The sequence below is a fragment of the Leptodactylus fuscus genome, chromosome 8, assembly GCF_031893055.1.
Source record: "Leptodactylus fuscus isolate aLepFus1 chromosome 8, aLepFus1.hap2, whole genome shotgun sequence".
NCBI lineage: Eukaryota > Metazoa > Chordata > Amphibia > Anura > Leptodactylidae > Leptodactylus > Leptodactylus fuscus.
Genome location: NC_134272.1, coordinates 30,821,481 through 30,845,780, shown reverse-complemented (window position 1 = coordinate 30,845,780; position 24,300 = coordinate 30,821,481). Strand labels below are relative to the sequence as shown.

Sequence of the window (24,300 nt, the reverse complement as noted above, 5' to 3'; positions counted from 1 at the left end):
CATGTCTGAAGATAATCACTTAGAACAAGCAAGTGTCTAGGGTACGGTACTAAGACATGTACAGAGTATAGTGGAAAATGTTAAACTTTTTGGAAAAAAAAAAAAAAATTGTATGCCTCAATAAGAAATCGTGAACCATACAAAGGTATATGATAGAAAGCGGCTCATGCACCTCTGCGGAGGCCCTAATATAAGAAAAGCCTAATACAGCCATGTGCATGAGCCCTAAGGCTTGTTTATTTACAGTATGTCCAGTAATGTGAATATCAGGGTATTATTAGGCGCCAATGTACATCACTTCATTCATTTTTCATACATTTCTTTCATTTACCTTTCATTGTAAAGTACTAAGTTGTATTTACTTGTGCACGTCTATTAGTCTGCTTGTTATACACTGTACAATCTACTTGAGATTTTCTGTATTTTGATCTTGTTTTGGAGAAGCCACAAGCAGGCATCAAGTGCAAGAAGTAGTCTGTCTGCAGAAATACACTAAAATGTTCCTGTGTTGAATCCCAGATGGTTTTGACCTCACAACTGACTCGAACCCGGGCTCCCCGAACTTGAGCAGCACTCCAAACCTAAGGGACACTCCCGAAGGGGATGTTCTTGTGTACCTGACTCCTGAGATCATCTCTCCAGAAGCTGCCACAGAGGGTAGGCCAGAGATGTGGAGACAGGCACCTATAAGAGGGTTGTGGAACATCCCCACTCTCTGTGATTGTAGAGACCCCTTCTTCTCTTAGTGCTTTCATGCATCCCCTAACAATGCGATAGGGCCTCCAAATCTATGGTCCAAGCTGAAGGCCGGGTACTAACATTCTGGTAATTGGCCCTGCTCAGCCTGTGGTCCGCTGTATTCCCCCGGCAGACATGCTTGGCATGGCTATGAAATGCATTGAGCGATATCTGCAGATAAGCTGAAGGCATGGCGAGCTCTTATTTCACTATGTGCTTACTTTGTCGCTGCCCAGTTTTGGTACATCCTACATCTCTGTAACGTTCATGAATATTTTCCATCTTAAGGGTAAGGCAAAGACAAAAAGTTGCTTGGTACTGAAGGTTTTACTCCATATAAGTCATTCCACACATGCTATATGCCATTTTAGCCCTTGCATATGTGTTCTGTGATCTTTATCACTTATGTCTTTAGTTTTCATACAGAACATTGATAAAAAGAATATTGAAATGTTTTATAACCACAATATATTTTATAACTAGAGATAAAAAAATGGTGTAACTGTTTTAGGCTATTTGTTAAAGCGTTGTGTACACTGATCTTATCAGGAGTCCGTCTGGGGTACCAGATGTCGAGCAGCACTTGGTAGGGCACTTGAAGCCATTTGGACACACAACGTACTTGTTGTATCATATGGTTTCCATTGTAGAGGGGGGTTGGAAATTTTGTTTGCAAGTTCTCAAGGGATGGTCCAAAGAATAGCAAGTGCTGCAAGCATTACTGGTAAATTCCACCTAATGTCTCCTCCTTGGCCTTACTGGTGCCATCAAGCCGTACGTAGTTGTTATTTGGCTGGTGCACGTGGCATAGACCAAAGTCCCCATGAGAGTGATGAACATGGTGCAAACACCAAACCCAGGCAGCACAGACCAGAACTCCCAAACTGAAGTGATCCCCCAGAGAAGCTTAGTATTACAGGTACAGGCTACTGATACCATCAGCCTTAGGCAATGTCAGTGTACGCTGCATTAAATTGGATGTGGCACATGCATGGTGCACCTGTGAGTACATCACTCACACAGGCTGTACATGTATGGCAGATGTTGGGACGGGGCTAAGTCCCCTACCAAGCGCTGAGTCATTGGCTAGTCGTCTCTCACCTGACAGATTCTCTGATTTTTATTGCGCTGCTTTAAAAGACATTTGGCATAATGCAGGTATTCCCTAGACCTAGTTACATTTGTATCTACATAGCCAAAATGTCAAAGCGGGCTCATTTCAGGCTGTATCCTCCAGACTGTGTATGGAGGAGACTGACTGCAGCTTTGTATGTGTTCCCGTTACATAATGGCTCCGCTTACAGCAAGGAAAAACCAAATGAATGAGGTCATGGTGACAGAAATCCTCCCTGCAGTGGAAGCAACGAGCCTTGTATCTACCTGCGGGCACAGTCTGTTCAGTTGCTCCGTAGTCAGAACTACAGTCTTTATGATCTTTATCGGCAAAAATAATATTGTAATGATATTGCTATTTTTCTAATCGTCCAATGTAACAGCGTTGTATTGCACACAAATAGGGACACTGCACCCTAGTAGCCAGATAGCCAGACAAAAACTGGGCAGGAATCGATCACTTCTGAAATAACACTGCATGCGCATGGCTCCAAACCGATCAGGGAGGATGGGCACTTGGCTTTTATGTTTTTTATTTACAGGGCACCATTGACGGTGCTCAGGTTTTTGTTTTTTTCTGCATGCTCTCTACTGATGTGTTTGGTTGGTAGACGGACGGATACTTGTCGCCCTAACATTGAGACCTCCTTTACATGCCTGCACTGCTTGCTAACTGGCAGGACACGTTATCCGCCCCTTAGAGATCACGTCCTCCTAGTTCTAGATCCTAGATCAGGATTTTAGGATGGTTGTCTCAGCTGCTGGAAGAGTTTACATGTGCAAATCCCATCATGTGACTTACCTGCTCGTTTGGGGTTAAACATTGCACGTGAAGGGGGCTTTAATCTAATGGCATTGGCATATAGTGTATTATGTGATCTAGTGGGCATATATTAATGGCGGATTACCTATTTATGAGGACAGTCATTATTTTTTGTATTATACATAATTGATAGAACTTAACAATTGTAAGAACGCTGCTCTTTATAACATGATGGAGATGCCTTTTAAGCTCGAGAATCTGCTTCCCTGCGCCTGGTTTCTTCATCTTAAATATTTCATGCTGCCTGGATGGGAATGATCCATCTCCGTGATTCTCATACCGTTCCTGTGTCTCATATCTATAATGGGTTGGATGGCGGCCATGACAGCACTTATTTCAGTGTACGAATGGAACAGTTCTTTACAAATGGCTGCATTGATCACCAGCTTACCGGTAAGCTTGGCTGTCCGGGCTCAGACATTCGGAAATGGTTCCAGCTTGAGAACCACTGCTGCATGTGTGATGTATTACTTCCTGTGTCTGCATGGGTGCATGACCCCGACACTAATTCTACCGGCTGTGCGCCCATCTATATGTATGCCTACAAACCTCGGCTTTCCTCGAATGAGCAATCTATTCCTTGATAGGCCAGTATCAGGTAGGTGAGGATGATGTATAACTGTGCGGTAACCTAAAATGTGCCTTGTCTTACATGTTGTGAACTATAGGAAAGCTTAAAACTGCAAACCCGTGCCTACCACCCTCCTGGAATATATTGTAGTCTATGAGTGCATACGTCTCATTCATTCATTCCAGATTTATCAAAGCATTCATTAGAATTATTCAATCAGTTTTTGACTATTATTTTGTTCTAATCATATGGAAAATATTTTATTTATTTATTTCCTATTATATTTTATATGGTCCTTTATATACACCCGTGTATTATCATGGGTACATGTATAGGGCCATGAGCTGACCGTCATTTTTGTTAGATTTGCTCACTGCGGGAAATTCTATTGGAAACTGCAGAAATAAAAAGACAGCGGCATTGAACTTGGCAACCCAGTTTCATTGTCTAACCTTTTCTACAGACATTGTAGCTAGAACATTATTTCTGACTGTGACTAACATTACCTACACTAGATCAGATAATAAAAAAACAACTTTATGCTCAAAGTGTACCTACAGTTCTAAACCTCTGACTCGTACGGGTTAATATATGAAACTTTGTACTATATCTTACTAAAGAAGTATGTTTTCTTCTCTTTTCAGGCAGAGTTATTTGTCAGAAGGAGAGGAGGGGGTAGAAAAGACAATCAAATTTATTTCTACTGCTAGGTTGTAGATAAGAGGCTGCAAGTACACAAAATAAGGCAATAAATCAATCGGGCAGGAGAATCTTACTCCACCCCTCCCTTCTCCATAGCGCTCTGTGTGTGAGGCTGAATACGGAGACAAATCTAATGTAAAGAAGCAGATTGAAGATAAGGAGCAGGAGAATAGTTTAATAAGTGGTGAAGGAAATAGATCTCCTTAATAAGATATATTACAAAGTTTCTTTTATTCATTTATCTACAATTATATACTATTCATTTATGAAAACAGGTTTAAAACTAGAGGTAAGCTTTAATATGAGCCTCTCATATTAGTTAATATTACAAATAGGACATGATTTTGTTTTTACCTGATTTTACATTATATAAAAGAGAAATTCACAATCAGAGAATTTATTCGCTGCCCGTGGATAACGTCCGCCGTCATCCTGCCAATTGTTTATGCAGAGGTAATCTTGGTGGTTGAGGCCCCTTTACATATATATATATATATATATATATATATATATATATATATATATATATATATACACATACACTCACCGGCCACTTTATTAGGTACACCATGCTAGTAACGGGTTGGACCCCCTTTTGCCTTCAGAACTGCCTCAATTCTTCGTGGCATAGATTCAACAAGGTGCTGGAAGCATTCCTCAGAGATTTTGGTCCATATTGACATGATGGCATCACACAGTTGCCGCAGATTTGTCGGCTGCACATCCATGATGCGAATCTCCCGTTCCACCACATCCCAAAGATGCTCTATTGGATTGAGATCTGGTGACTGTGGAGGCCATTGGAGTACAGTGAACTCATTGTCATGTTCAAGAAACCAGTCTGAGATGATTCCAGCTTTATGACATGGCGCATTATCCTGCTGAAAGTAGCCATCAGATGTTGGGTACATTGTGGTCATAAAGGGATGGACATGGTCAGCAACAATACTCAGGTAGGCTTTGGCGTTGCAACGATGCTCAATTGGGGCCCAAAGAGTGCCAAGAAAATATTCCCCACACCATGACACCACCACCACCAGCCTGAACCGTTGATACAAGGCAGGATGGATCCATGCTTTCATGTTGTTGACGCCAAATTCTGACCCTACCATCCGAATGTCGCAGCAGAAATCGAGACTCATCAGACCAGGCAACGTTTTTCCAATCTTCAATTGTCCAATTTCGATGAGCTTGTGCAAATTGTAGCCTCAGTTTCCTGTTCTTAGCTGAAAGGAGTGGCACCCAGTGTGGTCTTCTGCTGCTGTAGCCCATCTGCCTCAAAGTTCGACGTACTGTGCGTTCAGAGATGCTCTTGTGGCTACCTTGGTTGTAACGGGTGGCTATTTGAGTCACTGTTGCCTTTCTATCAGCTCGAACCAGTCTGGCCATTCTCCTCTGACCTCTGGCATCAACAACGCATTTCCGCCCACAGAACTGCCGCTCACTGGATGTTTTTTCTTTTTCGGACCATTCTCTGTAAACCCTAGAGATGGTTGTGTGTGAAAATCCCAGTAGATCAGCAGTTTCTGAAATACTCAGACCAGCCCTTCTGGCACCAACAACCATGCCACGTTCAAAGGCACTCAAATCACCTTTCTTCCCCATACTGATGCTCAGTTTGAACTGCAGGAGATTGTCTTGACCATGTCTACATGCCTAAATGCACTGAGTTGCCGCCATGTGATTGGCTGATTAGAAATTAAGTGTTAACGAGCAGTTGGACAGGTGTACCTAATAAAGTGGCCGGTGAGTGTATATATATATATATATATATATATATATATATATGTCTCCCTATGAATTATCATTCCAGTCATATCCTCCATCCTGCCATGTTTATATGGGGCATTGGTCAGAAGAACAAGGACCTTTAAGAATTTGAGAATGGAGTGCTGGATCAGCTATCTAAGGCAGTCTGATACAAATGAAAGTAAAAATAGTCCGGCCCCCATTTTTGTCATCTGGCCTCCTTTGAGAAAAAAACACTTTAAGTTTTCGTCTTTTGACTTTGAGGCACCAAGAGGGACATTAAATGTCGGTATTTTAAAGCATCGCTTTTCCTGGATAGGGCTCAATACAGATGTTGTACTGAGGTTTAGTACCCAGAAATAAATTCCAGTGAAATCCAGGAGTGAGAAATCGTACTAGCTAGAAGCGAGCCAAGTAACAGTTTGCTCTTCTTATTGAGAACACATGACTATATATAGGTTTTGCTGTCATTCTATTCTTAGACCTCCCAATGACTCTGCTTTCATTTGTTGCTTTTGTGTTTTTCTCAAGGTACTGATTGTAATAATTTTAATGCAATTTCAATTAAAAACCGCAGAGCGTGCCTATAAAATCATATAAAATAAAATGCACATTTATAATCTTATTGGTTCTAATGGCCAGTGTTTGTGTTCTAGGACCCGATGGCACAGTGACGGGAGAAGACTCCATTAATTTTAATGATGCAGATGAAGGGTTTTCATCGGGAGCCTCTGTTAGTAGCCAGCCTCTTGGCGCCAAGCAATCTTCAGCTATGTCCCAGAGAAGCGGTTCAAGGAAAGGAGGAAGTGTGCGATCCAATAAAGAAAAAGATACGCCTGTTCATGTTAAAGCGAGTGAAAGTCGGGATTCCACTCCAAGGAAGCAACCTTCTCCTCCATCCGCAACTGCAGATTCCTCACTTGAAGCTATAGAGCTGTCACCCATGAAGAAGCACCTGAGCCTTCCAGCAGGCCATGTGGTGCCAAAAGCGAATAGCTTAAGCCTCATCCGAACCTCCAGCACTTCGTCTAGTAAATCCTTTGACTATGTAAATGGCAGTCAAGCTGGTGGAAGTGGAGGAATCGATGGAGTTACTAATCTGTCTGCCTGCAACACCAATCGGTTTTCCACTATAAGCTTACAAGAGGACCGTTTAGGAGGAGAAGGCAAAGACCTGCTGTCTGCCGGTGCCCCCTTGACCAAACAGTCTCGATCCCCAAGTTTCAATATGCAGTTGATCTCCCAGGTGTAGGGTGTCCCCTCCTCTGTTCCTGTGCTCATTTGCACAGTTTAGGAAACAAAGAGTTAATGCATTTCCAGTGATTTATTTTTCCTTCTATATAATTCTGTAAATTATACCAAGAGCAATACAGATTTCTGTTCCCCCTCTCCCCCCATCGCCTAATCCCAAATCTACGTACTGTCCGTGCAGTCTCATTTATAATTTGGGTGTTGTGCAATGTAGAAGCCGTCAGTCCCATTACATCACTGTGAGTCCTTTCTACAAGAAAGATGAAGATCGGGGAATGTGCTTGCTAACATAGGATGGGATGACTTTTCCTGCAGAAATTTGGATTTATGAAAGGTCACTTGATTCTCGTTCTAGTGGGATTAATGTTACCTCCTTTCTTTTCGCACCTTTGGACAATCCGTAGATGTTTCCCTTCGACGACAACAATCCAGACAGGATTATTTTTTTGATTCGTCCACACTTTGGTTACAAATATGGTCCCAGTTTCCATAACCCATCATGTGTCTTCCCTTCTTCCCACATATGTGGGCTTTGTTTTATCCAGGGACATACACCTGGAGAGAAAATCCTTCAAGGAAGTGGTGTGTAATATTAGGATAATCATGTCCCCTACTCGCTCATGTATGCAGTTGGATGTCAAGTTCAATGTCGGGTAAATGAAGGACTCTATAGGCTGTGTTTGTTCGGCCAAAGAGCCTTCTCAGCTGCTCCCCTTTGTTCCCTCTCCCCTGTTACTATTGAGATCTGAGATCCTTGCACAGTAGTTTGTCAGTCCAGCTGGCCACTCGTGAGAACTCTTCAGAGAATGTCAGCCTACTGGGATTGCTGTTGTACAAAGTGGAAGTGTGTTCTCTGTTTTCTTGGTGATCCTCTTGACCACACTGCCTTTGTTATAATCATTCATTTTGTAACGTGTAATGACTTCCCTAAACTTACCTAGCTGTGGAAGGGTGTGCTGATCATTGCTGTTTTATTCCCAAAAATGTAAGTAATCTTAGTGCGCCGATTTATAAAAAACTTTCAGTAAATCAGTCAACAAAGGCAGATAAGAAACTTTATAATATAAATGCTCCTTTCTCAACTTATCAGACTCCTTTCTCCCCACCCCTTTACCTTATTAATTGTTAGAATCTGTATCCTGAATGCAAACAGACCATCTGAAAGATCAGATTACAACTACCCATAGAAGTCTATGGGGAAGGGTGGGGGCACGCTGCTGCACTCTTCTCCTTCATGCTTCTGGGGGTGGGAAATAGTGTGTTAGCATCTGTGAGACTCTCTCTATGTCTCCCTCTTCTTCCTCTTAACCTGGTCTTTCATTGAAGCAAGACCTGTGTCCTTTCTCAATATGGATTCTAACGTTTAATAAGACATGGGGAGAAGGGATGCAAGCCTGGGTGGAGAAAGAAGCATTTTTCTCTAAATGAAAAAGATAGATTCTTATATTTTATTGTAACATTGATTTAAAGAGGACCTTTCAGATCCTTTAAGACGGGGCTTGTTTTTGCGGTATCCGCCCCAGTTCCAGAGATATTGTGCCATTTTTGGCTACTGATATAATTGCTCTGTGAGAGGGGGCTCCGCGTCATTACTAGGAGGGGAGGAACGCCCCCCCGGATGATACATTTCTATAATCTTGTACTGTGAAGGGGTGATCCCTACCGCCCAGCAATGACACTGAGCCCCTCTGTGTAGTGATATTGGTAGCCAAAACTAACGGCACTGATATCTCTGGAACCGGGGTACATGCCTGAAAAACTGACAACGTGCTAAATTCACAGTATATAGCAATTCCCCTGTCTTAGAAGACATGAAAGGTCCTCTTTAAGGAACATTTATAATCCTCGGTACACTTGAAATGTTTAGGTTCCCTTCCACTGACCTGGGTGTGAATGTATTGGGATGTTACATGGCAAGACTTGGCACCTCTACCATTACCCATGAGAATACTGTCTGCTCGAAGCTAAGAAGTCTCTGTCTGGTAGCTCAGTTTTATAGGAACGGGCAGATCTCGCCCGCTTGTGTTCCTTGGTTTTTAGATGTTTACAGGGTTTCTGTTCAAAGGCCAGCCTATCGCCTCGAGTCATTTGTTTGGGCAACTAAGTTTGGGTTTTTTTGCAACTGCAGATGTTACCAATATGTACTGGGTTTTATTTTATTTTATTTTTTTGTATGCGGGTTACCCAGATGTTATGGCTTATTTCTCGTGAATGCAGACATTTCCATTTTATGCTGTGTAGTTGCTGTATAGTGATTTCATTCTGATTTTTTTTTTTTTTTAATTTTTGTTCTCTGCATGTTTGATAATACAGAATGGCAACGGTCCAACTTGCAGCCGTCAGTCAGATGAAGCTTGAGAGAACAAGTAGCTGCTAAATAACCCCCAGCTGAAATAATGGAGGGGGCATAATACTGTATCAACAAGTGGATGTAATGTTGGCTGCAAGTTGTGCACTGGGCTGCTGCTATGGAACTGGCAATAAGAGAAATGAATCTACTGTGCATATGCGGTTTCTTTAGCCGTAGCGTCGACAGCCAAGGCCGCCGTTGGCTCACGTACAAGGTTAATGTTGATTCTGCTAAGCTTGTGGTGCAGTACTTCCATATGTCACTGTTCTCGCATGTACAATCTCTGCATTTTGTATTATTTTTGTGTGTGTGCTCTTATGTAAGAGATCCATAGGTTTTCACTTCAGGTGTCCAAGCGCGCCTTTCCAAGGATTGCTCTGACCTAAATCGGATAAGACTACGGACAGTGGTATGTAGCCGAGCGGCTGAGCGTACGCAGAAGAAACAATTGCCTTCACTAACTCATTTTGATAGATTAAATTATTCTATCCATTATTTAAAGAGAATTTATGTAAAATAAGCAAGTATATATATTTTTCTAAGTATAATTACAAATCTCACAAACTGTATTTATCACACTTTAAGCTCGGCTGGAAGTAGATGGATGAATGTGTGACAGTCTAACATGGTAGATAAAGCCTCAATACAGCGTCCTGACAGCAGCTGGAAATGGTGCACCAATGTCCCCCACTGACCCCCCTATTACTTGGGTACATTCATGCTGTTACCTAAAGGGACTGTCCAGGATCAGAAAAACATGGAGGCTTCTGGTGAGTGAGTGAGTGCGGATCGCCCGAACAAAACCCAAACGCAGGTGTGAACCTAGCATCAGATCTACATAAAATGTAGAGAAACATAAATACACTATATCTATCCTGATTTATCACCTCTGTTAGAGGCCGAATTGGGCTCTTTTCACACTGTGTTTGTCCAGCGTATGTTTCAGCTGTCCAGACACGCACAGTAAACATATACTGCATGCAGAGTGTGAAAAGGGCTATACAGTTCTGCCGATTCACTAGTGGAAACAGTCAGCATGCTTGCCGGCTGACCTCCTCTAATAAAGTGGGAGCAGTTTGCTTCCCCAAAATCTCATTTCTGTTGCTGGCATAAGGCAAGCAACACTTGAATCCAAGATTTCAGCTCACAAAATTGTGAATGCGGTTGTGGACTATAAAATAAATGTGTCAGTCCTGCGATAAGGTATTGTGGAAGTAAGTCATTGTATATGTTACCTAGTGCTCAGGGTACCTGGAGATGGGTGAGGAGATCTCATGAGAACAGATCCCGATTATGGCTGAGACCCTACGTTGCAGAAACACAGCTTTTTTAGTTGCAGTTTTTTGAGCCAAAGCCCGGAGTGGATTGAGCAGAAGGGAGAAGTATAAGAGCTCCCTATATATTTCCCATTCCTCTTGTAGACATTATTGGCTTTGGCTCAAAAAACTGCAACAAAAATCTGCAACTAAAAAAAGCTGCGTTTCCACAACGTGGGGCCTCAGCCTATAAAAATCTTTTGCTGAGTCTTATTATATTTAGTTGTATATTAGTTGTAGGCCGAGCACATTTCTGTACATATTCTGTTTTATCATTTTATTATGGCTTTTCCAACCAAAATATAAACCGCTTCTTCTCATTTCTCCTTGTTGGTCAATCCCTGAGAACTTTTTCTTTTCATGGGGAGGGGCGTCTGATCAGGACTAAGTGCCGCGTCCATTAACAAATAATGGATTTCAGGGCGTGCTCTGTGGTATTTTAGGTCCCTGATAGTGAAAGTTAACCGAGTAAAGCCTTTTCAGGATCAGCTTAAAGGGGTTATCCCGGCTTTCTTTTTTATTTATGTTGGGGGGGGGGGGGGAACCCACTCCTCTGTCCCTGATACTCCGTGTTCTCCCAGCTCGGTCCTGGTGCAGTCACATGCAGTGGAGACTTCTGCTGGAGGAAAACAGCAGCACTGGGAGACATCGGAGCAATGGTGAATATGGATTTTTTTTTTTCACATATCCACCAGCCTAATTAAATTATTTTTTTTTTTTTAGCCTGGCAACCCCTTTAAGGCTGAGGCCCCACATTGCAGAAACACAGCTTTTTGTGTTGCAGCTTTTGCTGCAGTTTTTTGAGCCAAAGCCAGGAGTGGATTGAGCAGAAGAGAGAAGTATAAGAGCTTCCTTTATATTTCCCATTCCGTTGGTAGCCATTCTTGGTTTTGGCTCAAAAAAACACAGCACAAAAAGCTGCATTTCCCATGACATGGGGCCTCAGACTAAAGGTGTTGTCTCAAGAAAGACACTTTCTGTACTCGACTATCTTTAGCAGGTCCATAGACGTGTGATCTGTGTGTGATCTGTGATTCAGCCCTCTGTTCTTGGAATCAGTGGGAGTCAATATCCAAGTATCTTTCATTGGGCATTGCTTTAGGCTGATGCCCCACATTGCAGAAACACAGCTTATTTTGTAGCGTTTTTTGAGCCAAAGCCAAGAATGGCTTCAAAAGGAATGGGCAATATATAGGAAACTCTTACACTTCTATCTTCTTGACAATCCACTCCTGTCTTTGACTCAAAAAACCGCAACAAAATCTGCAACAAAAGAAGCTGCTTTTCCGCACCGTGGGGCCTCAGTCTTACAGGGGTTGTCCACGAATTGTAGGAAACTTAGGGAAAGCTGTGGTGGGTGTAAAACAAATATAAATATTTGTCTATTCCCAACACTCCAAGACCCCATTGTCTGCAGCTATGACACAGCCGTGTGTATACACAAAGTAGATACAGTACATGTGCAGTATGATCTATAGAAGACCAGCGTTGTACGCATGGGATTATTACAATAGCAATTCTGGACAATGCGGCAAATTTACTCCAGCAGTCAAAGCAGGCCAAAAGGAAATTGCCCTTGGGTCAGGGGTCTTACAGGCCGGAGCCCCACGTGGCGAAAACATCTGCATAGTCTTATAGTCATTGCAAGGTGGAGGGGGATTCTAATGAATTCTATCCACACCTTGCCGAAAAATACGCTCGTTGGGTACGATGTGGTCAGAAAACCTCTGCAGACTTTCTGTGAAATGCACTGCTGGGAAAAACCGCTGCGTGGGGCCTTAGCTTCAGGTGGATATTTGCACTAGTGTTACTGCCAGGTGCAGTCATATACTACACACCTGCCGTATACTACAGGATTTATGGGATCACCACATTGGGTGTAGCGTACAGATGTGGAAGCGTAGGCAGATAGCAGCTGAAAGTGTTAAAGGGGAACCCTAATGGTAACAGCTGATTTACTAGGAAGCCACAGCCAGTCAGGCATCCCCGGCCCAGAATATATGAGACCTCCAGGCCCCCCCCCCCCCCCCCCCCCCCCCGTACCATAGGATGTCCTTAGAGCTCCATTTTGGCTCTGAGCAGCAACAAGAATTTTAAGTGTAGAGATCCTTTAACCCTTTCTGGGTTTTACGGTAAAGTCCTGTTCATTACAGTTGCAGAGATGGGAATAAACTCTTTGTTCCCAATGCTTCTGATATGCGGAGTGACTCTTTGTACAATATAACCGCATTCCCAATGCCTCCCTATTCCGACTATAGCTTAGTCTTGCTGTTTATTGGTGACCTGTCCGCTCACAGCCGTCCAGGACACAATTCTACGGCGGCCCTGACCGCTCTTATTACGTCATCCAGGTTTCGGTTGCTGTACACACTTTGCTGTATATTGTATGGTTTTTGTTTTCTAGGATTCATAGCTTGGCCCTTTATCAGCCTGTAGACTCATTTTTCCCTTTTTTTAGTATTGCCTATGAATAGTCTACTATTAGAATCTCAGGATCTGCTCATACAGTCGCTTCTACTCCGTTACATGTGATAAGATGTTCCGCTCCTTATTGACGCCAGTATTGTCACACTGTAATTGGTCAATTGTGGGCAAAATACCCACATTCTGCAGAGGATTTGCTGTTTCATAGAGGGGACAGATTTTAGAGATACTTTGGATTCTTTCAGGGTGTCTGATTCTAGGGATCTCTGTTGGGGAGGGTGTATGAGTATCTGATTACTGAGGCCCCTGAAATGTGCGGATGGGATTAGCCAGAATCTCATCCACGTTGCAGGTACTGTAATACGCACCGCCCCAGTCTTAGGCAGACTTTGTGTTTGTTATATGTTCACAATATATCTAAATATATCTCCTGAAAATGAATTCAGGCTCAAGATTTTGGAAATGGCCTTTAGTGTTGAATTTATTTATTTATTTTTTCTTGTTTTTGTCTTTTGCGTCACCAAATCTGGGAATACGTTACAACAAACTCAGTTTTTCTTATTCCTGAAGATGTTTAATCCTGTTTTTTCACAAAGGAGAATGGTTGACAAAACAGCATGAATGTACACTGGTGTGAACAAGCACTTATTGGTACCTCCGCATACATTAGTACTATAGGCATTAGGACACTGTGCACACATAGAAGTTCAACATACGGTTTTTGGTTAATTCTATCTGATGTTCTTTCTCACTTCTTCCCCTTCCTTTAGGATGCACTCAGAGTTTGGATACAAAATGCTGAAAGCAGCTGCACTAAAAGAACCTTGTGTGAACAAGGTTGTGGCCCAAATTTCTATAATGTCCAGCCTATTACATAGTTCCATCAGCTAAGTGTTTAAGAACCGTTTTATTATTTTGTTGAATACATAAATGGCCTGCACTTTTTCTTAAATTAGCACCACACTTGTCATGTGGCCGTGTCTGGTAATGCAGCTGTTTCACTAGAATTAGGGCTAAACAACAATGTTGGCCACAACTTTTGTCATGTGACCAAATATTGTCGGGTCACCTTGCGACTCCTTAATTGATAATGAATGGAGTCATATGGTGACCCCTAATACTCTGTGACCTCAGTGAGGAGCAATGTTGGACTCAAACTTGCAAATGCAGAAAGCCAGGGTCTGCCATGCAACTCCATTCACTAATATTAATAAAGGGGTAACAGGTTGACCCAGCAATCTTTGGATACGTAATGGGTGTTGTCGCCAAAGTCGCCAGGTAGCCTTACCCTCTAGATGTGTTGCAGTGCCAGGCACAAAGGTGTTCTTCTGGACATGCATATCCCATATATCACTGATATCCACCTGACCAGACCAATAAAGAAAAATGTGTCTCCTCTACCAAAGAGTTTCTGCAATATCTGATTTCTACCATTGCTGCGGTTTTTGCTGGTACCCCCTCCCCTCCCCCCCCAGGCATTCCTTAGCATGCTGTATGAATCCAAGTGTATAAGGACAAGGTGCTGCTTCCTCCCCCTGCGGTATACTGCAGGCCAGTGTTTGTATGACAAGTAAGCTATGCCGTGGCCCTCTGGCGTGGATTTGGTGGCATTATTCCTGCCTCCCGGGACCATTGTATTTTTCTATTTAGTGCAGAATTAATGCAAAACTGTGGAAGATCACATTACTGCTGCATGTCAGACATATTTATATTCTATCTGTCTCAATGGAAGCTGGTAAATGCTGTTCACTGTCGTTGAAAATGTGAAACTTAGTTGCTGTTAACAAATGTAAATATCTACCAGAGAGTAAAATAAATATTTTAATTCATTGTATATAGAGATGTACAAATTTCTGAATCATTCAGAATATCTATACTATGTTAAATAAATATTGTTCTGTTTCTGGCTGCTGCGGTCTGCTCTGTGAATGGCAAGTTTCCACTTTTCGCACTGGGAAAGGCCAGGCCACAGGGTAAGATAGGACTCGCATTGCTATATTGGGCCGAGATCCTTTAGGTTGCGATCATCTACTGCTTTTAGGTCACAGGTTACAAGCATTAAAGGGGTCTTCCAGCCTAAATAATTGAAGATCAGCATTTTTGACATCTGTAGTTCCCTACAGTCGGTTGCTGTGTACAATGTGGGTCCTAATACTCATAGCCTTTGTACAGTGCTCTGACCGACATTTATGTTTATTTAGATTAGACCCCTTGCACACGACCGTATGCTAATTCAGTGAGCTATCTCGGGTTTTCCGCCTGTTGGCACACTGATCTATTGTTTTCTGTCGGTCCATGCACACAACCGTGAATTACACGGTCCCGTGTCTGGTTTTGCGTCCATGCTTCCATGGGGCTGCAGCTGGTGCAAGGCCGAGCATGGATTACTTCCATGTGCTACCCAATCACGACTGGCACCTAGTACATGGTTGTGTGCTAGTTTATGTGGATTTAAGACTTTTCCTAAATACATTGCTTTAGCAAAACTGCTTTGTTTGGCCGATATCTTAATTTTATTCACTTCATTTTTTACAATCCGTTGCTATAGCCCTTGGGATTATCTGCTCATTTGTCAAGTGATGTAGCTTCCTGCTCTCAGGGGGGGAGGGGCTGGTAGCAGCTCTGAGCTGTTTGTGTCTTTTAAGTAGCGGAGCTTCTCAGATAGGGGAGGTGAGCGTTCCAGGATTTCTGAGCTCTTATCAATCGGTTTAATTGAATTTGGCTGATAAGGGCTGAGATAGGGAGTCCGTTACCTCTGTATGTAATGCAAAATGACTCAAATCCAGCTCTGCTACATCAGCTTCACACTGTGGTAATTCATTTACAACCAATCCCATGCAAGTGAAACCCCGCCCACCTATGTGCTGAGAAAAGCAGGAAGTGAAGAGAGCACAACAGCCTGCAGGTTAGTGAACAAATGTCATGGGAATACCCCTTTAATTATATAGTGTCTAGTGTCAACATATTCTGCAGCGCTGTACAGATTGTGAGCCTGATATGGGACAATCTACATCCTACATTCTCTGTCAGTATGGAGGAAACCCAAGCAAACATGGAGTGAACACTATGGTGATGGTGTCCTTGGCTTTATTGGAGCCTCGGACTCCAGCGCTCCAAGTCAAATGTGCATAACGACTGAGCCAGCAGGCTGCACTTATCCTGATACAATCTGATAACTTGGTTATCACAACTTGTCCTATAATTCTATAGTTTACATTTGGTTTTGTGTTTATTTCAAGGATTTAGTTACACACACATCGCTGCTTTCTTCTAAAATCTGCGGCACACAGTTAGTGTACGCTACTGCAGCTCACACCCATGCAGAAAATACTCAGGACAAAAAAAAACAAATATCAGATGAGGATTTTTAAATGGTTAAAATTACATTTAATTACATTCAATATAAAAAACAACATGTTGCAGTTATCATTTCTATTTGAAAGCTATTTGATGAAGCCATGTAATTTAAAATCCAGACTAGTAATAGATGCAGCGAACCCTATGAAAGGGAACAACATCTACGAGCTTTCTGTTGTCCCGGGCAAAGTCCCACAAGAAGTTGTTGATGAGAATAGGATTGACCTCATTGCTTATTCTGCCCCCTTTCTTCTTGAATAGTTCTTGCACATGCTCATTGATCAGTTCCACAGCCCAGACAGAGCAGCCCCTGATCTCCATCTCTTCTCGATCTCCATTCTGGAATAACCAACCTGCAAGACGAAAGAGGAACGATTCAGAAACATCCAGTGAATGCACAGATCGGAGGTTTGCCATTTCACTTGACACAAAAAAACGCGATAGTAATATGGGAAGTGTTACTGGATTTTCATGAACACTGTCCCGTATCTATCAAGTGTGATTACAGCTCTTATCATAGAGCTCTGGTGACACATAAATCAGTAATGGCGCTCCTGGATGTGTACTGACCTTCTTTTAGCTTTTTCACCAGCTGGTCTGAATATTTGATGACTCCAAAGTGAAGCAAAGTTTGAGGAACCCGATAGTCAGCAAACATGGTAATTTCATGGATGTCATTGAAGGAGCCCTCATCTTTTCCTTCTAGAACTGCCCAGGTGTCTCCCACAAGGATCTGAGCCCGCTTGTAAAAGGCTACCTTCTTACCCTGCAAAAGGATGAAGATAATGGTTATGAAACGATTGAGGCGCCATACCTTGGTTGGTTACATATATATGTCCACTTTTTATATTGGGTAACCCAATATGGCTGCCATTATGGGTCATACAGGCGCTATCCCACATTTCTGATCAACAAACCAGTCTAGTGCTGTATAAATAGGGAGCCATTCAGGTGTAGGGTTAGTAGTCAGTAGACTAAACTACAGAATCCAACATCTTATTAGTCTTTCAATGGACATATAAGAATACCGTAATGGACCACAAGATATATAGTATGTGTTGGATTGTCTTGTTAATACGGTTGATATGAGGTCATGCACCAGGAAGGAAGCGTTAGAAGCAAATGAAAATTTGAGAGAGGGTTGGGCATGGAGGCGTACCGGTTCCACATGGTGTCACAGATGTTTCAGGTGGGCCTGCAGATCCCGCACACTTGTAGATTGCTAAAGCTGGCATCCCAGCAGGTCCCATAAGTGCCAAACCGGTGACAGGTCCCGGCAAGCCAAGGGAGTGTTGCATTCCTGGGAAACCCTTGCCATGAGAGGCAAGTCGTGGTCACAGATTGTCCGCCACATACCGCCGAGCTGTTAGGATTAGAGATGAGCGAGTACTGTTCGGATCAGCCGATCTGAACAGCACGCTCGCATAGAAATGAATGGACGTAGCCAGCACGCGGGGGGTTAAGCGGCCGGCCGCCGTCAAAGCGGAAGTACCAGGTGCATCCATTCATTTCTATGGAGCGTGCTGTTCGGATCGGCTGATCCGAACAGTACTCGCTCATCTCTAGTTAGGATCTCTTATATCACTGCAAGGTGACCCTAGTTTTGCAGCCATCCAACATTTCAGCATGAATATTTTTTGCTAATGAGTTTGCATATAACAAATCTTTGTAAAGTTACCCGTGCACTAACCTGGTAGACGGCTTCATCTCTGTACGAAGGGAAATTCTCCACCACCAGCTGCAGGAGTTTCACTGCACTTCTCTCACTCTTCTTTACACAGTTCAGAAAAGAGCCTCCAAATTTTTCCATCAGTATCTTTCCAGTCTGGTGAAGAATCTCAAGACGGGTTTCAATCATGGTGATGGGAATGTCCGTGTCAGAGCGGAAAACATGCTTGAGCTGGTCCAGGGTGACACTGGAATAATACGATGCCGAAGTGATAGGAATTCCTGCAAATGTACAAAGTAATATTCATTAAAGATCTTCATGATGTTCAGCTTTAGAAATCAACTTGAAGCTCAATGCAGCTCTGCACCAGGCCCCTACTTGTGCCATTTATGACACTAGGTATGATAGGGGCTCCTGTGTCTCCAATAGCTATGACCCTGTTCACGCTACAGTTTCCTATATCCTTACGTTAGAACAAATTTCACCGAAAAAAGACATAAAATATAACTGAAAGAAGACCATATTTACATGATACCACATTAAAGAGGACCTATCATCAGATTGGGCACAGGCAGTTCCATATACTGCTGGAAAGCCGACAGTGCGCTGAATTATCTTGATAATACTCGTCTATGGACGAGCACTGTGAGCAGAGGGAGGGGGCGTTCCTCCCCGCTTACATTGTACAGTGCGATAGGCGCTGCTGTGGAAAAGGAAGTACCTGAGAGACTGTCAGAAACGCCCTTCTGACTGTAAAGAGCTACGGTACCGTGACTGATAGTGCTTTACCCGGGGCAGAGATCGGGAAAGCCGACAGTGCGCTGAATTTAGCGCACTGTCGGCTTTCCAGCAGTATATACAACTGCCTGTGCCCGATCTGATGAAAGGTCCTCTTTAAGAAGGAATGCCCCAAAAGCCTTTTTTCACCTAATATGAATATTAATTAATGGAGTAGCAATGATGAATAGCAAAGAGATATAATTTAAATGTGTAAGGAGCACTACAAGGTACTTTCATTACTTTAGGTGTAATCAAATTTTATTAAGATTTTTGCAGTAAAAGTAAAATAAACATATAACATATCAGAACTACAGGGGAGGGGGAAACAAGTCTCGGGAACAGACAATACGACTGCGCAGGGCCGAAAGAAAAGGCGAAAAACGGAGAAAACCTCAACAGGATGCGCATGGGCCAAAATAGAAAAGCTGCAAAACAAAAGGCAAGAAGGGAAGGGGGAGGACAAGACAATAGTGGCGGATCCAGGCTTTGCGGGGCCCTACATACCGGGGGGTCTGGAATACCCCCCAGGGGAATGGGGAGTTTTTAAAAAAAATTAGCCCAAAAAGGCGTTTTTTTAACTAGCTAGCTGTGTTTGACCAACTTATAAAACTGACCTTATTTGTGTACTATTAGCTGCATTGGGAGCACGCACACAAGGCCAGCGGCATAGAAGCAACGTCATCTTGCTGCTGGCTTTGCATATGAAACCCTGCCCACCAAATGACACAAGAAAACCAGGAAGAAAGAAGAGTTTACAGAAGCGAAGACTGGTGAGTAAATGACATGTGAATACCCCTTTAAGGGCGCCGCGCTTCTAACCCATATCTCCCAACTTTTGAAGATTAGAAAGAGGGACAAATTGTGTGGCGCGCTATCTTAATGTTTAACACAAAAAAACCACACTCACCTTCCCTCGCTCCCCCGCCGCTCTCTCCCTCATACACATAGTTGTAGCGCGATGTGACGTCATCACATCGCGGCTACAAATGCCGGAGCGCAGCGTTAAAGCAGTAGCTGAGTTGTGACAACTCCTGCTTTAAACGCCTATGTATTCAGCTCATCGGCCTCCGTAGGACATGCCGACCGGGACCGTTTTGTTAGGTCCAGGCCTCACCGCGGGGCCCTGGATCCGCCCCTGCAAGCCAAGACGAAAGCACAAGACACAGAAGGAAGGTGGAACAAACAGGAGGTGCAACAGAATCCAAGGGAGAGGGGGGAAGGTCAAAGAGAGAGCATAGCCCGGAGCGGCAAGACTCAGGGCAAACAACACAAGAAACAAGGATATCAGGCAAAGAGGGAGGTGAAGTCTGAGGACTCCTGGAACACCACCCACGGCTGCCAGAGGGCATTAAATTTGGAGGTGTCGGGCATATCCTCCACCACAAGGAACTCTATTCTGCGGATAAGGAGAATCTCCTGCAGCCACTCCAGAAGGGAGGGAGGGAGGGACAGAACTGGCGGGAATGACCGTCCTGGCAGCCGTGAGTAAGTGACGCAGAAGATCGCCCTTAACCCTGGAATCTTGCCGGGGATGAGGGAGAGGAGGGCCAATTGCGGGGAAGGGGTCAGAGAGCGGCCGGTAACCTTTACATACAACGAGAACACAGCCGACCAAAATGGCTTGATCTCCTCACATTCCCACCACACATAAAGGAGAGAGCCCTCCGCAGAACCACAGCGCCAACAGCGGTCAGAGACCGACGAATAGATCTTATGGAGGATGGTAGGGCAGCGATACCATCGGGTCAGCAATTTGAAGTTCTTCTCCTGAGCACTACAAGGTAAAGGCAGCTTGTGTGAGAGGAGGAAACAACGGTCCCAATCAGCAGCAGAGAGGCCAAACAGGTACGGTCATTACTTTAATTACAATTTTCTTGCTGACAGACTCCCTTCAACAGAAATTTTTACTGATCATCCCTCTTCCTGTCCTTGGTCACAAGTGAATCCACCATTGGGCATTGGTGCATGTAGCTATACAGTGGGGCCACCATAATTCCCTAATTTCTGATACCTTTGGCAGCGATTACAGCCTTCAGTTGACTTGGATAGGACACCACAAGGTTTACATACTGAGATTTAGGGATTTTCTGCTATTCTTCACTTCAGATCCTCTCAAATTCTGTCATGGATGAGGAGCCATTTTCAAGTCTGTCCACCAATGTTTGATTGGGTTCAAGTCAGGACCATGGCTGGGCCATTCAAGAACCTAACTCTCATTGTCTTGTTGAAAGGAGAATCTTCTGGATCAGGTTTTTATAAAAAAAAAATACAAATCTCTCTACATTTTGCTTCATTTAGCTTTCCCTCCCCTCAACCCTGACCAGTTTCCCTGTCCCAGTTGTGAACAGGGGTGAACCATGGGTTTCTGCTGCCTGAGTGCGGATGTCAGAAAGCCGTCCTGGACTGGCTTAGTTCAGCAAAAATGCCCCCCCCCCCCCTGGTTTCCGAAAAAAGAAGCTAGATGCTCATGATTTGGCCTGAAGACACTCCCTCCTCCCGACTAGGCCCAGAGCGGAGCGGAGCGCATGACTGGATGCCAGTGCAGTGCATCGGTATTCAGGCGCAGCTGCCCGTTTTTTTGGACCGGAACCAAATACTTATGTCCATGCAAAATTATAAATTTTTAATACATTTTGAAATAATTCTGCAACAATTTATAAAATTATGTCTTCACAATAACCTAACAATTATTGAATGGCACACTGACTACTGCAGCTTTTTTTTTTTTTTTTTTTTTTTTTAAGTTGGCACACACACAATACAAAAAAGGTTGCTGAGCCCCGCTCCCTTCTTGGGACAAAAAAATAAATTAGAAAAAAAAAAAAAAAATCAAATAGAAATTATACAGATATAATAATTAAATACATAAAATAAATAAACAAACCCAAAACAAAAAATTCTGATTCAAAAATGCTTAATTATGTAGTAGAAAAAATTAACACAATACATTTAATAATTGTAGTAGACAAAAGAGAGAATGGCTGGCGCTACTGACAGCAAAGCAGATTTTTCTTATGGATTCATTCGCAGCATATTTAAAGTGGCGTTTATATCTGGACTTATAGCCATTAACTGGCTTAGGGCGGGTTCACACCAGCGCCCGAACTCCGTTTTCAGCTGACAGAAGACGGAAACCTGCCAGACCATGTCCAGCCGTGAGCGCCGGTGAGCGTTTTGTGCTCTCCGCGGCGAAACCGTTTTTTTTTTTAACTGGACACAAAGTCCTGCATGTCGGACTCTGTGTCCGGTTAAAAAAAAAAATGGTTTAGCCGCGGAAAGCACAAAACACTCACCGGCGCTCACGGCCGGACACTTTCCAAACCCATTCAAATGAATGTTTTCCGTCTCCTGTCCAGTTTCGGGCAGGAAACAGAAACCTGCATAATAGAGATCGGGACGCAGATGTGAACCCGCCCTTAGCCTTATAGACGGTGGTGCTCTACACCCAGAAAAAGCAGATACAATACACAGATGGCTTGAGAAAGCACTAGGAGTGCGAAACGGCTGTTGCCTTATCTCACTGCCCGGCTGCTATCATTTTCTCCCATGTTTTTATGATTTTCTGAATAAAGGACTCTTTTTTTTTAAGTAACATCCAGCCTTGGTGAGTGGCCCCAAACTTTTCTCTATTTTACACATTTAATAATTTATCATTTAAATTTGTTACGGATACGGTGACACCAAATCATCTTATGGGGGAAACGTGTTTATCTTTTTAACTTTTCTTTAAAGAAAACTTGTCAGGTTGATTATGGACACAAACCCCAGGTCTATAAGGACCTGTGGGTGGTTTAATATCCCAGATCGACCTGTTACAAAGCCATCTGTGCCCACAACTAACAAAAAAATAAACCTTTATCGAGAGAGGAGTCTGATGAGATTCTTCGCATTCATCTCTGGTTCTCCCGCCGTCTGTCCAGTTCTTCAGTGAAGCTGAGGATATACACTGAGGGCATGCACACTGAAGCCCAGGTGTACTCCTCTGCCTTTGGTGAGACACTGTGCCTGCGTACAGTGCCAGGGTGAGGGCAAAGTAGGTTTTTTTTGTTTGTTTTTTCATTGTGGGCACAGACGGCTTTATTACAGGGCAATTCGGGACACTAAACCCCCGTTCTATAAGGCCCTGTGGGTGGTTCAGTATTGCAAATCACCCCGATAGGTTCCCTTTAAATAGTTTTGAGACTTTTTTTTTTTTATTAACCTTTTGTTTTTCTTTTCGGTCCATATTGTAGTATATTATAGCTGTCAATTTTAGACAGAAAGCTTATCAGACCCAACTTTTGACTAGATCTGATAGGGTTCTGCCCATAGTTAGGCACAGGTGCCATCAGAATCCCACAACTGTATAGTGGGTGTCATTGCAGCTGTCAAAGGTCCCATGGTCCCCATAGACTGTGGCATCTAAGATGTTAATAGGTTTGATTGTTTTCCTCCCCCCACTTGTTTCCTTCTGCTGGTTGTACTTGCTGCAGGTAGTGAGCTTCTTCTCTAATACACTACTGGTCAGTACATACAGGGAAACATTACAATATAATAAGACCTCTGAGATGTTCAGAGACATACAGTAAGAAAAGCCTGAAATATGACAGGTTCTCCTGACTATCAGACAGATAACAACAAGATGTACGGATATTACAGCTAGCTTACTAACCTTCATCCAAGGCACGATTTATGGCGGCACAGAATGACCAGTAGCCACTATATTCCTTCCCCTTGTACTTGACCAGGTATTTCTTATCTTGATTTTCTGACCAAAAAGAGAAGTTTAAAGTGTCTGCAAAAAACACCCAATTGACAGCATCTTCTCCAGAGCCCTGCGGGTTCAGTTCATGAAGGAACTTCCATCCCTTCAAAGTGAGTTCCTTGCGATTAATCTTGTCAAACAGCTTCTCAGCGAGATGACGGGCACCGTCCTCATCCACAGAGACATCCTTGCTGCTCTCTGAGATGAACTTGCCGGTCTCTCTGGGTCCAAGAACAGCTGCCATTCTGGTATGGAACCTGGTAGAAGAGTCAACAGTTAATAGTTACATTTACCTTTGTACCCAAATTCTGTACATAGGGCCAAATAATTTAGTCTTCAATTACGACTAATATCTTTAAGAACAATATTTTGTCTCCCACTTTTTCCCCACTGACAACCTAAAGAATTAGCGAGTTCGGGACTACTAGACTTCGTGCTATTAAGACATTCACATCGACACATAAAATACATGATGAAATGGATACACAAATGAAGCAGAAAATCTACAGAATATATGGAATCCACAAATGTCTACCCTTATAGTATACACACAGCAGACTGAACTCATAGTCAGACTTACCGTGCCCTCTACAGGAACAATGTGTGAACGGTCCGGCAGAGAGGAATATAAACAGGCAGGAAGCCTGGCACGTGAACGGCAGAGGTCACATGGTATTACGCAATATAAATTAGTTTGCAAAGAACAGAGCATT

General features: G+C 43.2%; 2 protein-coding genes across 3 annotated transcripts in view; one reads left to right on the top strand and one right to left on the bottom strand.

The window, feature by feature from the left end:
* Positions 1 to 8,206, top strand: part of HYCC2 (hyccin PI4KA lipid kinase complex subunit 2) — a 53,394-nt gene extending 45,188 nt beyond the window's left edge. The window contains exons 13-14 of one of the 2 annotated variants that reach the window (XM_075284328.1): positions 520 to 657; positions 6,353 to 8,206. In XM_075284328.1, the coding sequence (XP_075140429.1) occupies positions 520 to 657; positions 6,353 to 6,948 (734 nt within the window). In that variant the 3' untranslated portion in view covers positions 6,949 to 8,206. The remainder of the gene's footprint in view (positions 1 to 519; positions 658 to 6,352) is intronic. The other variant, XM_075284329.1, reaches the window with a different exon arrangement.
* Positions 8,207 to 16,459: 8,253 nt separating this feature from the next.
* On the bottom strand, positions 16,460 to 24,210 carry LOC142217619 (queuosine 5'-phosphate N-glycosylase/hydrolase-like). Its single transcript, XM_075285932.1, has 5 exons — positions 24,168 to 24,210; positions 23,495 to 23,844; positions 18,085 to 18,344; positions 16,965 to 17,160; positions 16,460 to 16,747 (listed from the first exon to the last, which is right to left on the bottom strand). The coding sequence occupies exons 2-5, from the start codon at positions 23,829 to 23,831 to the stop codon at positions 16,515 to 16,517; spliced, it is 1,026 nt and encodes a 341-aa protein (XP_075142033.1). The 5' UTR covers positions 23,832 to 23,844; positions 24,168 to 24,210; the 3' UTR covers positions 16,460 to 16,514.
* Positions 24,211 to 24,300: the final 90 nt, after the last annotated feature.